This window comes from Bos javanicus, chromosome 11, assembly GCF_032452875.1.
Source record: "Bos javanicus breed banteng chromosome 11, ARS-OSU_banteng_1.0, whole genome shotgun sequence".
Taxonomy (NCBI): Eukaryota; Metazoa; Chordata; class Mammalia; order Artiodactyla; family Bovidae; genus Bos; species Bos javanicus.
In genome coordinates, this window is record NC_083878.1 from 100191355 (window position 1) to 100204154 (window position 12800).

A 12800-nucleotide genomic window follows, 5' to 3' on the forward strand; every position below is an offset into this window, starting at 1 on the left:
AAGAAGAGAATAGGCAGCCATTTGCCAGAGTGAATCATCTGCCTCAAGAGAGGGACCTTGGGACTTGCTTGCCGGAACAGAGGTTAAGACTCCATGCTTCAACTGCAGGGGCTGCACGTTCGATCCCTGGTCAGGGACTAAGATCCCACATGGTATGCAGTGGGGCCAAAAAAAAAAGAGAGGGACCTGGACTAGGGGTTAGTGACGTGGAGCCCTTCTCTAGTTTCTCAAGCTCCCTGCCGTTCGCAGTGTGCTCACACGCTTCACTGTGCGTCCGCAAGTGCAGGGTTAGGGAGTGGGGGCGGGTATCCCCGTCACAAGGGCCTCTGGTGGCGTTTCCTGTGGGTAAGGCATTGGTAGACGACCTTTCTGAGACGCACTTGTTTTCTTGCAGATCGACTACCACTACATCTCCTCCCAGGGCTTCCCGATTGAAGGGTGGGCTGTGGTGTACTACATCACTCACCTGTGAGTACTGAGAGCGCCTCGGGAAGTACCCGTCCTGTGACGTAATGGCTGGGCAAGGCGAGGGAGCCGAGCTTGCAGGAGACCTGCCCCAGGGCGAGGGAGATGGCCCCGCCCTCCAGGGCCGTCGTGTGGCATGTGGATGGCTGTCCTGACTGGAGAACTTGGGGCTGTCAGCATGTTCCCAAAGGGGCCTTCCAGCACAGCAATGGGCCGTGTAGCTAACTATTTCTGTGCCGGAAAAGAAACCCTGTTCACTGACGTGCGTTCCCTATGTCTGGCCATCTGTCTTTTGGAGGAAGTGCATGAAACCATAGAATGAGCTGTAGACTGTGACTCAGAGTGAAAGGCTAAAGAGACCCGTTGATGTCTGTTCATTCTTCCCTTTTGCAGCTTGAAGGGGGCACTGCTGTTCATCACCATTGCGCTCATCGGCACTGGCTGGGCTTTCATTAAGCACATCCTTTCTGATAAAGACAAGAAGGTCTTCATGGTTGTCATCCCGCTGCAGGTAAAGGATCCCTAACCCTGCTCGTCCTCCTTCTCTCGAGCCTTTGCTGGGCTTAGCTCCAGGCCTGTCTGGGGAGAGGGAGTTGGGTCTCCTGGAAAACCCCCTCCTCTGCCTTTGGGGTTGAAGCCTGGGCCTGTCTTTCTGGATTCTGATGGACCCAGATCTCAGGTTCTTGCACTGGGAGATGCTCCACCATCTGTCGTCTTTAAACAGCACATGAACAGGGAGCTGCTGAGAAGTTAGGGAAATGTACTGCTGCCTTTTCTGCATCTGATGGTCCTCTTAGCAGAGAAGCTTGGGTACACCGTGACTTGGTTAACGATTTCTTTTTTTTCTGGCTGTGCTGCCTGGCTTGCAGGATCTTAGTTCCCCAACCAGGGATTGAACCTGGACCATGGCAGTGAAAGCACTAAGTCCTAACCACTGGACCGCCAGGAAATTCCCAGCAAATTATTGTAAAATGTGAATGATACCAGTGAGTTTCCACAAGGTAGAATACGAGACACTGGGGCAAATGTTTATTAAGAGCTGCATGTGTCAGGGGCCTTGGACTGAGGCCAGCTTTGTAAAACTGTGAGCCCTTCAGGAGAGGAACTTTGTCTTACGCGTAGCAGTCTTATTGGAGGTAGAAGCTGGACGTGAAGGATGCATGATAAACAGATCCCGGCAGGGACACACAGCTCCTCAGCTCTGCTTGGCCAGAGAGCATCTGATTGATAAAGTCGTTCTCGCCCGTGATCGTTTGGGGCCCACTGCAAGTGTGGCGGGTGAGGATTGGAGTGGTGCCACTCCCCAGGCACCCAGGGCAGCCCACTCACCTGGTGATTGATGGTTTGGCAGTGTTTGTGGCAAAACCGTCTTCACTTTCAATCATCACAGACATGTGTTAGTGCCACGTAAATGCTACAGACCGGTCTCTGTAGGTTTCCAACGAGAGAGTATTCACTTCAATTCAGATGATCTGGAAGAGCTGTCTGGTGGAGATGGGCCTGGCCTAGATTTTAAGGAAGGACACGTGACGGAGGCAAACGTGACAACGTGGGGCGAGCAGGAGAGGCTGAGGCGCTGGACGGGCCTTGGCTGTTGAGCCACCACGGCCACTTCTCTGCCGGGTAGTGTTCTCCAGCCTGCCAAGGCCTCAAGAGCTGGGAGACGGTGGCTGGGGTCCTGCCCCGTCTCCCCCTCCGCCCAGGAGCGGCTGCCCTCCCCTTCAGCCCCACTCTTCTTCACGCAGCCCGGAGTGACGTAATGGAGGCTCTTCCCAGCTTTCCCTCTTCTGTTCCCCAGAAGGAACAAAAACACAAGGTTACAAGGCAGGTCACTCTGAGGAAGCAAGGCCATTTAGACAATCAAATATAAGGAAGTAACGAGTATTTCAATGCAAGGGCTGGTCTGGGAAGTCCTTGAACATCAGCCTTGACAAGTTGAAACTGTTTCCTTCTGGTCATGGGAGCCAGTGCACGTTCCTGAGTAGGGAGTGGGCGAAGCAGACCACGCGTTTCAGGAGCACTCTTGGCGCTTGGTCCCACACCAGTGCCTCGGGAACCCCTCGTGCCTTGTGTCCAGCGTGCGACCTGAGGGTGAAATGGAATTCAGCTGTTTATTTCCCGGTTTGCCTTCTTAGACGGAGCCACAGATGCAGACCTGTACAACGGACCAGGCTTCTGGAGGAGCCCAGAGGCTGGGTGTCATTGGGAGACTGAAATTTCAGGCTAATTTTTGCATTTGTATTAAGTGTGGCTTCAGTGATGATTTAACTGATACGTCCTAGACGGAAAGAGAAACTACCCTTCTAAGTCATAGCACGACGGGTTTCCCATTTTTGTGGCACTATGGAGAATTCCCTGGAGAGCAGTGAAGCAGAGTGTTTGGGACCATGGACTTTGCATGGAGCAGAGGTGGGGTTCCTCTGCTTTCTTACCTAGTGATAATCTTCCGAAGAATAGTTCATCGGATGTGTTTCCCTTGTGCTCAGAGGTGTCACAGGTTTTAAACTGTTGCCTTCTGTCTGACCAGCCGAGGGACTTTTCATAGCATGCTAATCGCTTAATGACAGGACGGAGCAGCACAGCCCAGCCTGTAGGCCCGGGTGTCCGCCGCCCTGGGGCTCTGTCTCACAGATCTGTCCACACTTCCTGTGTCCCACAGGTCCTGGCCAATGTGGCCTACATCATCATAGAGTCCACCGAGGAGGGGACGACAGAGTACGGCCTGTGGAAGGACTCCCTGTTTCTGGTTGACCTGCTGTGCTGCGGGGCCATCCTCTTCCCGGTGGTGTGGTGAGTGCCCCTGGGCGGGGAGGCCACTCCTGCGCCACGGGCATGTCCATCCAGCCTGGCAGCTGGACCCGCCGAACCCAAACTGGTCAGAGTCACCCGGGGCCCACGACAGCTTCCTGGGTCCCAGGCTGACCTGAGTTAGTCTCCAGGCTGGACCGGGGAGTTTGTGTCTCTGTTAGGTTCCTCAGGGGACTGCAGTAGTGCTCACCTGGCACCGACTTTTAGCACTTCAGATGCTGGAGAAGGGTTTGGAGACGAGAACTCAGTAGCAACATAAAACAGCCGTGTGAATTTGAAGGAAAGGGAGTTGAAGTTGAAGGAAGCCTACAGATGGCCTCTTCTTGCCAAGTTAGATGGAAACTGAGGAAGTGCGTCACATGAAACCAGGGGCAGTTCTCAGCCCATAGATGTGGTGTCGTCAGATGGACTCGCTGCACTCCTGGGGTTGGCAGACTATGGATGCATGTGCTGGGCTTTGACTATGTAAAGACGTGTTAGTGCCAAGTCAGCGACTGAAGAGGAAGAATATCCTCAGAGCGCATCCAAGTGAAGGAAATTCTTGCTTCAATAGGAAGAAAGAAAGTAGCGAAAGAAAGGCTCACAGAAATCAGACGCTCGCCCTCATTATGATCTAGTTCTGTGGCCACTTGAAAGCAATCGGTTCTTTTAGAATAAAGTTTTAAAAAATAGACTTAGCTGTCTTCTCTCAGAAGTGAGATGTTCCCATACTGCAGTGCCCCGCACAGTGAATTAGTATTTTTATGCTCCTGGAGTTGATGGGGTCGTTCATTATTCCGATTATTTAGAACCTGGTGTCAGTGGAGTGTAATCCTCGTTTCAGTCAGTTAGATCCACTTTTTAAAAATTTATTGGGGCCCACTGGATGTTAGCTGCGGCATGTGGGATCTAGTTTCCTGACCAAGGATCAAGACTGGGCCCCTGCATTTGGAGCACAGAGTCTTAACTGCTGGTCCACCGGGAAAGTCCCAAGCATGTTAGATTCACTCTTAACCTAACTCATACATCACACATGTTCACATATCAGTTCAGCAGACAGCTGCCTGCTTAGGAGAGAGCATAAATGAGTCTTCTTAGTCTCCACAACCGCCCCGTATCCTGTTCAGGAATAGCGACCCACACATTTGAAACAGGACGACTAGCATCGTCTCCAGTTGGAAAGAGCGTCTTCCTACTAGGGAACAGAGCCTCAGCCCCCACTCTGACGTCTGTCACCCTCAGCACACTAACATAGAAGGGACCTGTGGGGAGGTTCCCTGGTGGTCCAGTGGTTAGGACTCTGAGCTTCCACTGCTGGGGGCTCCGGTTGGAATCCCTGGTCCGGGAACTAGGATCCTGCAAGCCACAGAGTGCGGCCAAAAAAGAAGGGACCTGGGAAATTGAGGAAGGCCGAGATGCACTGTGGAGCTACAAGGGGTCACTTCCTGCTGGTCATTCATTGCAACACTAAGGAGCAGATGCCAAATGGCAAGATTCTTCACGGTAGATGTTCTGAAAATTGCTGTAAAATGAGAAAAACTCAAGTACTGGAGAAGTAATTTAAGAAACTCAGGATTTCTTTTGGACACTCAGATTCAGCCAGCATCGGTTTGTGTCATCTTTGTGCTCCTTAATTTCACGTGTTGTGCCATTCGGTTCTCCGAGGTGGGCAGACTACAGGGTTTTGGGGAGGAATGACTTACTCACAGTCCAGTCGAGAGTGGTTGGCTGGGCTAGGTCTGCAGCCCAGGTCCATGAGACCCCGGCCCTCCCGCTGCAGCGGGTCTGCTCGCGCTGTGCCCTTCCTCTCAGACAGTCCCTCCTTCCGTGCCTTTCAGCTCTGCCTGGAACTCTGGTCCACACCTTCCTTAAGAACGTTCCTGTTCCCCTGTCTGAACTGTACTAATGGTAATTAGTTGCCAGCACTTCCTAGCTGGAAAAGACTCCTTGGAGGCCAGCATTTTTTCAGCAAAGTTAGAAGTTTGCATGAATCCTTGTGCTCACAGCCCCCAGATCTAGGCTTTAGAGGTCGGCCTGTGACCTTATAGGGTCCGTTCTCTCCAGGTGGCAGGTGAGCTCCCTGAACCTGCATTGTCTTAGTCCGTTTGGGGTGCGGGCATAGCTGTGGGACTGAGATTAGATATTAGGCTGGTGAAAAGTAATTGCAGTTTTGGACCGTGAATTTTATTTTATTTATTTATTTTTTTTTTAATTTTTTTTTGGACCGTGAATTTTAAATCACTGTGTGTGCTTAGTTGTTCGGTCATGTCTGACTGTTTGCGACCCAATGGACTTAGCCTGCCAGACACCTCTGTCCATGGGGATTCTCCAGGCAAGAATACTGGAGCTGGTTGCCATGCCCTCCTCCAGGGAATCTTCCCAACCCAGGGATTGAATCCAGGTCTCCTGCATTGCAGATGGATTCTTTACTGTTTGAGTCGCCAGGGAAGCCCTTAAATCACTATAACTATGCTCAAGCACAGCTTTATTAATCAAAATAGGAACCGTTACCATCAACACATTTTTGCCAACGAGAAATAAGTTTGTTTATTCTTGTAGCATAAAAACCCATGCTTTGGGATTCAGCGAGCTCTTGGAAAGCATTTTCTGCCTCCTGCTGGTTCTGGAAGCATTTTCCCTGCAAGAAGTTGTCAAGATGCTTGAAGGAATGGTAGTCATTTCCCTAGTTTAAAATAAATATAAAATAAACAGCAAGTAATAAAGCGAGGAATGTGCATTAAAGTGATGTATAACATAACCACATTTATTTAAGAATGTATTCCAAAATCAAACAGCAAAGTTCAACAGTGCAAAACCATAGTTATTTTTGCACCAACCTAACAGAAGATGCAATGGAGAAGGCAGTGGCACCCCACTCCAGTACTATTGCCTGGAAAATCCCATGCATGGAGGAGCCTGGTAGGCTGCAGTCCATGAGGTCGCTAAGAGTCCGACACGACTGAGCGACTTCACTTTCACGCATTGGAGAAGGAAATGGAAACCCACTCCAATGTTCTTGCCTGGAGAATCCCAGGGATGGAGGAGCCTGGTAGGCTGCCGTCTATGGGGTCGCACAGTCAGATACGACTGAAGCGACTTAGCAGCAACAGAAGATGCAGACTGCTCACGACTGTGTTTTGATCTCTCCCCTCACACCAGGCCCTTGCCAGACTTCTTGCAGCCAGCAGAGGGCGTCTTTAACTCTCAGGCTTGAGAGCCACACATGCCTGAGGCTTGGTTGTCAACCATCACCATGTCTAGGGAGTGCTCTATAAAGTCATCCATTCCAGCCTTTCAGTTTCTGTGGAGAAATTCAAGGCCTCAAGTTACTAGCTCTGAAAATGGAGAGGAATGCAAATTCATTAGCTAACCTTTTGTTCTGCAAATGTTTATTTTTAGGTCAATCAGGCATTTACAAGAAGCATCAGCCACAGATGGAAAAGGCAAGTTCCTTTGTGTTCTTTTTGTTCTTTTGGCCAGCCTTCCCTAAAGCCTCGTGCCTGGGCACTGCGGAGGGGGAGAGGGAAGGCGGGGGCCCACGATGCTGACTTCCTGTGGGGAGGGGTGGGTGGGCAGGGGCTTTGTAAGAGCAGCCCGGTTGTTGGGTCGCGAGGCAGGTGGGGAGCGTTGCTGAGCCCAGCTGTATAAGGCTTGGGGGTGACTGCTTACCAGATGATTCACCGCATTTCCATTCGTGAGTGTGATCCTCACCTTCTCAAAACTGAGTCAGGAGGAGCAAACGTTGTCTTGGAAGGACCAGATAACACCTCCCCGTGCGAACAGAAGGTTTTATGGATCCGGGATGGCTATGTGTAAAGCGTCCCTTCCTGCTGACTTAACACACTTTCAAAATAGATGTGTCGGTATTAATTTAAAAAGAGACTGATGCCAGAAAGAACCTCTAAAGCGCTCTGATTTTTAAGTTGTCGTGCAGTTAGAACCCTCCTGCATCTTGGTTTTCCGACCCGGCCTCCTAAGTCAGAAAAGAAACCACAGAGAAAGTGTTGTGTGTGTCTCTGGGCTTATTTGAATCATGTCCAGGACTGCAGGGTGCCGTGGGCCAAGTGGGGATTTCAGGCCGCAGGGGTCAAAGAGCCAGACTCGCAAAGGTCCCACCTGCCTCTGGATCCATGAAGTCACACACCCAGTGCTGTACTAATGTTCTTTAAGGCAGATTATTCACTTGTCGTTAGATAAAATATGTTGTCGATCTGTTTTCTGATTGTAAAAGTAATGTGGATTCATTTTGGAAAATTTGGTTAATAGTAGGTAGGAATCCTCCTTCACACTTGCTGTACAACGAGTATCATATCATTTTCTCTAATTTGAATTAACCTGACTTGAAGCCTTCCCACCAGTGTCAGGCACAATCTGGGGTTCTTACTGAGAGCACAGTACACAGTCCGGGGCCCAGAGTAGTTCCTGTTGAGATTCCTGCTATCCGGGTCTTGCTGTGGGTAGCCTGGTGTGTGAAGGTCATGCCAGGCTGGGAGCCCCAGTCAGTGCTCAGATTCCAGGCTCCCAAGGTCCCTCGGCTCCCCGGGGGGCCACAGGCCCACCCCTCGCAGAATGTGCCAGCTCATTTTCTTTCTTGTCCCAGGAAATAGCTCTCTTGTGTTTTTTACTGTCTTCTTTCAAAGGCCCTGGGTTCCCTTCTCCCTCTGGAATGCCCTCGGTGATAGATTCTTTTCAGTGAGCTGAAGCTGGACTGTGCTCTGCAGAAATCTTTTGCTTTTAGCCTGGCTACATAGCCTTCCTCTGAGCCGTGGATATCAGAGAACTCTCCTGCCTTCTCTCAATGGATAAAGGAAAGCTACAGAAAACAAACCACAAATGAGAGTCTTCATAAAGCATCTTGGCACAAACAAGAGAATCCAAAGTAGAAAAAAAAACCCACCTTCTGGGAATACGTATTGTTTGGGCGTTTTCTTGACTTTATTTTTTTCCTTCTTCTATGCATGTTGTATGTAAAGTTAGTTTTATTATTATTTTTAACGTGTACATACTGCTGTATTTATTTACTTATTTATTTTTTGGTCGGGTTTGATCTTTGTTGCTGCTCGCGGTCTTTCTTCAGTCAAGGGGCGTGGGCTTCTCACTGCGGCAGCTTCTCTTGTTCTGGAGTGTGGGCTCGAGGCACGTGGGCCTCCACAGTTGCAGCAAGTCGGCTCAGTACTTGTGGCTTGTGGGCCTCGTTGCCCCGGGACACATGGAGCTTCCACGGACCAGGCATGGGCTGTGTCCCTTGTGTTGGCCGGTGGATTCTTACCCACCACACCACCAGGGGAGTCCTGTTTTATTATTTTTGTAACTTAATAGATCTTTCTCTGACTTTAATGTGTTGAGATGTGACATTTTAACTTTTTGTTTTAATCTTTTTACACTTGTGGTTCTGGGTTCATTTTTCTGACTATTCAACTGAAAATGTCTAAAAACCCCAAGGGTAATGTCCTCCAGTTCAGTTTTATCTGTCTTCCTCTTCCCCTTGGTGAGTTCCTGGCTCTTCCTCAGCGCTGCCTGCTCCCGTTCTCTCCGCCGTCCTGACCCTCTGATGCCTCTCTGCCTTTTCCACCTTCCTTTTAGAGGACTTGAAGGGTGACTGTGGCAGTTAATTATCTCTGTGACCATTTATTTCATGAGAAGTTGACCGTTGGCTGAGCATCCAGTGAAGTGTTCTCCGTGGGGTAGATGGTGCAGCCAGGAGGGGTCACCCCTGTCCGCCCACATCCGTAGTGAAGAGAAGCATCGTGGAGCAGGCATGCTTTTGTCATCGTTGAGGGCACACGAGGCAGTTTCCTATTCCTTCCACCAGGTGACAGCAAGGGGCCTCTTGAGTGGAGGGCCAGTCTGAGAGCCGGAAGTCGTGAGGGCACACCAGGGCTCGCGTCCACCATTCTCAGGGGGACAGGCCATTAAGAAAGCACCCATTTCCTATCAGCAGATATCTCAAACCCTTTGAAAGGGGGACAGAGTAGATGAGAATAGGGGTGTCTTCTTGGTCCGAGTTCTTTCATTGAACTGACTTAGGCTGGGGGATGCTTTTGAGCTCATCTTCAGATGCATATTTCACTCTGTACTTTGAAAACTATGACCCTTGCAGAGTCAGGGCAGCTGTGTCCCTGCGATTGATGTCTCCCCTGCAGAGAACTCAGGGACAGCTGGCTGTGCTGGCAGGCCCTCCTCAGGCGTGACTGCTGAGTGGCCGTGCCCCGCTCTGCCGCCCAGGACAGCGGTGAGGCGGCACGGGCAGGCTCGAATGAGCACACCGCCCGTGGGCCCCTGGGTCTGGAATGCGGTGTTGCCCCTCTGCTCCTCCGTTCACCCTTCCTGAGATCTTGCCCATCCTTGAGACAGCTGACAGAGTGAAGCCCGTAGACGATAACATCTCCTACTGGATTTGGAAGCTTTTCGCTGGATGGAGCCTGACACTTTGGTTCTTATTCTTAGGCTCATTATTCCACTGACTAATTACATGACCTTGACAGTGACTTGGCTTAAGAATGATAGCTTCTTAAGAATGTGCCGTCCAGGCTGACTGATGGCAAGCGGGGGAAGCGCTGCTTGTCGTCGTTCTCCCTGCACTTGGGGTTCACGGTGCTTTCAGAGAGGTGGGTTTGGAGTTGTTGACTTCTTCGTCTCTGGATTCCTTCTGACTGAAGCTGAGAGAGTATCAAGGAAAGCATGAAGGGCGAAGCTGCCCACTGTCCTGAAGTCATGCGTTTGTCTCGTCTGTCACACACGGTGGCTCTTCTCACGTCCTTTGTCATTTAGAGTCACTGCTGCGATGCATTCTGAGAGGCGGCTTCACGGAGTCTTCACAGGCACGTCCGACTCTGCTGCCGCTGCGTTTCAAGCCTGCCAGGAATCGCGTCTCTGCCCTTGAGCCTGCCTTCCTATTCCCTTCTCTCTCTCCAGTGTCATTACCTAGAGGGTGCCTTGGGGATACACACCCTGTGTCTAATTAACAGTCTCTGCTTCTGAGCATCTCCCTCCCCCCCACCCCCTTGAGTTTCTGAGGAAAATTTCAGAGGATGCGTTCTGGGGAATCTTAGCTTTCATATAAGCTTCAAAAGCCCTGAAACAAATGGTGGTTGGCTGGTTGCTGGGGGAGTGGAGAAGTGGCTTCATTCCAGCCACCGCCATGTTCTGAAAGTAGCTGTGACCTCGAGAGGTCACAGCGGTTCGTCAGGGCAACCGTCCTCCAGAGGGTCCTCGGGGTCAGAACTTTCTTCGTAGTGCGACGTCATCAGCCTTCTTTGCTGTTGATCTTTGCACTGATAGCGCAGAAGCACTGGTGGGTAAACCAGCTGGAGCCTCAGCAGGCTGCACAGCCGGGGCACCAAACTGCTGTGGCCGCTGCCTTCTCATTTCACCTCCTCGCAGGGGTGGAGAAGGCGCATGTCACTGAAGAGAGCCCTTGATGAGTTAGGAGAAACCTTTAACGTCGGTACATCGCAGCCCTTGGACTATGTCTTTCACCGCTCCGTGTGGAATGGGACACGCCCAGGAAGCACTTCTGCTTCCATCTGGAGCGTGGTGGTCATCTTGAGGAAAAGCACGTGTGCAGTTGTGTGAGCTGTGAGCTCCGCTAGCTGCTTTCTCTCAGGACGTATTTTGGGCTGTGCTGGGCCTTTGTTACTTTTGCACGGGCTTTCTCTGGTTGGGGTGTGAGATCTTCCCATGGCAGCGGCTTCTCTTGTGGAGCACGGGCTCTAGGGAGCACGGGCTTCAGTAGTCGTGGCACACAGGCCCCGCAGCATGTAGCATCTTCCCAGACCCAGGGATCAACCCATGTCGCCTGCGTTGGCAGGCAGATTCCTAACCATGGAAGGCCGAGGGAAGGAATGATGACGGTCAGACTAGTTACTCAGGCCTGGGCTTTTGACAGACATTTTCTTGAAAATGAATGAAGTGTGTATGTCACTTCAGGAAAACAAAAAGTATATGTTGTCAGTGATCTCATTTTCGCTTAAAAACACAGGTTTTAATTTAGGAAAACGTAGAATCTACCCCTGTAAACTTGACGGCTTCCCAATTTTTAACAGACATCTGATATGAACAGAGGTGATATTAATAAATGTAAATATTTTATGATGAAGAGTTTCAGTATTTTAGAGATCTCCTTTAACTCAGTGAGAATATTTTCCACCTGATGAATGCATGTTACACATGCATGAATAAAAGATCTGTTCAGAGTTTGAGATGGACCAGCAGATTTTACTGTGACAGTGTGAAAGTTCATTGCTACAGTTTCAGATTTCCCATCTTAGTTATCTTTAAGAAGCTACCACTTGTCAAGCTTTAATGCAAAATCAAAGACGACTGTTTGCAGTTCTCTGAGAAGGCCTGCCTCTGATCAGGCCCTATTTTTTTGTTTTGTTTTATAAACTTCAATCAGAACACTCCCTCACACCAGATTGAAGGCAGAAGCAAATATGAGAATCCAGTTCTGTTCTATTAGGCCAGACGTTAAAGGGATTTACAAAAATGGGAAACAGTTTTACTCTTCTCCTGAAATTTGAGTTTTCTATTTTATGAGGAAAACATTGTTTATATTAACACATAATGGATTTATTTTTGTTAACCTATAAATGAATTATTAATTATTTAAAAAACTTGTGTCAGTTTCTAATATGGTAGGTCCTGGTAGACTTGACCCACAGTAACAGAAGCTCTTGAAAGTGGGAAGGGGTCCCGAGACCAAAAGTCTGGGAGCTGTGTGTTAGGGATGAGACTTGTTGAGGCTCTGCTGGTCACGAGGGCCACGAGCGGGAGCAGAAGGCTGCCTGGCTCTCTGCTCCTGTGCCCGCTGAGCCTGTTTCAGACTTAGTTGGCCATATTCTTGTGACGAAGATGCCTGTTCATTCTGGACAATTAATGGCGGGGGGAAATGTTTTATTTGGGTTTATTCATATAAATAGGCCAAACAAAAAACCCACTGCTGAGAAAGGAAGAGAAATAACCCTCTGCCTGTTTTTGTAGATAAAGTTTTATTGGAACACAGCTGTGTCCCTGTGTACGTCTGTGGTCTGTGGCTGCTTTTGTGCTGCGGTGGCAGGGCTGAGGGGCTGTGGCAGAGACCACCCGGCCCAGAGGGTCTGAAACACTTGCTCTCCAGCCCGTACAAAGAGTTTGCCGGCTCCTGGCTGCTGTAGACATTCAAGAGATACTGTCTTAGAAACCACACCTACAGTGTAGCGGTGTTGACTGACTTCACTGTGTACTGAGCACTGAGAAAACTGTAAAGCTCACACTGCTTTTAACTATTTACTGAACTCCAGCTCTGTGTCCAGAACTGTGTGTGTTGTTGTTTGATTGGAACAATAACTTTTATGTCATCCTCTGCCCTGATATTTTCCTAACCTGTTACTCTAATGGGAATCCATGATTTTCTTTAAGTAACCCGATGGCTCTCTCTCTGGGTGGTGTGACAGAAGCATTCATAAAACGCCCGCATCTCCTATGGTGTGAGGTGAGGTGGCGTAGGTCAGGCGTGAGGTGAGGGGGCATGGGTCAAGCCTTTGGAGGGTTCCATCCTGTGCTCAGGG

General features: G+C 49.9%; 1 protein-coding gene across 1 annotated transcript in view; it reads left to right on the forward strand.

Moving 5' to 3' along the window:
• GPR107 (G protein-coupled receptor 107) overlaps positions 1–12800 on the forward strand; it is a 58890-nt gene that overhangs the window by 25721 nt on the left and 20369 nt on the right. The window contains exons 11-14 of the mRNA XM_061433838.1: positions 395–468; positions 859–976; positions 3125–3255; positions 6652–6695. Of these exons, the coding sequence (XP_061289822.1) occupies positions 395–468; positions 859–976; positions 3125–3255; positions 6652–6695 (367 nt within the window). The remainder of the gene's footprint in view (positions 1–394; positions 469–858; positions 977–3124; positions 3256–6651; positions 6696–12800) is intronic.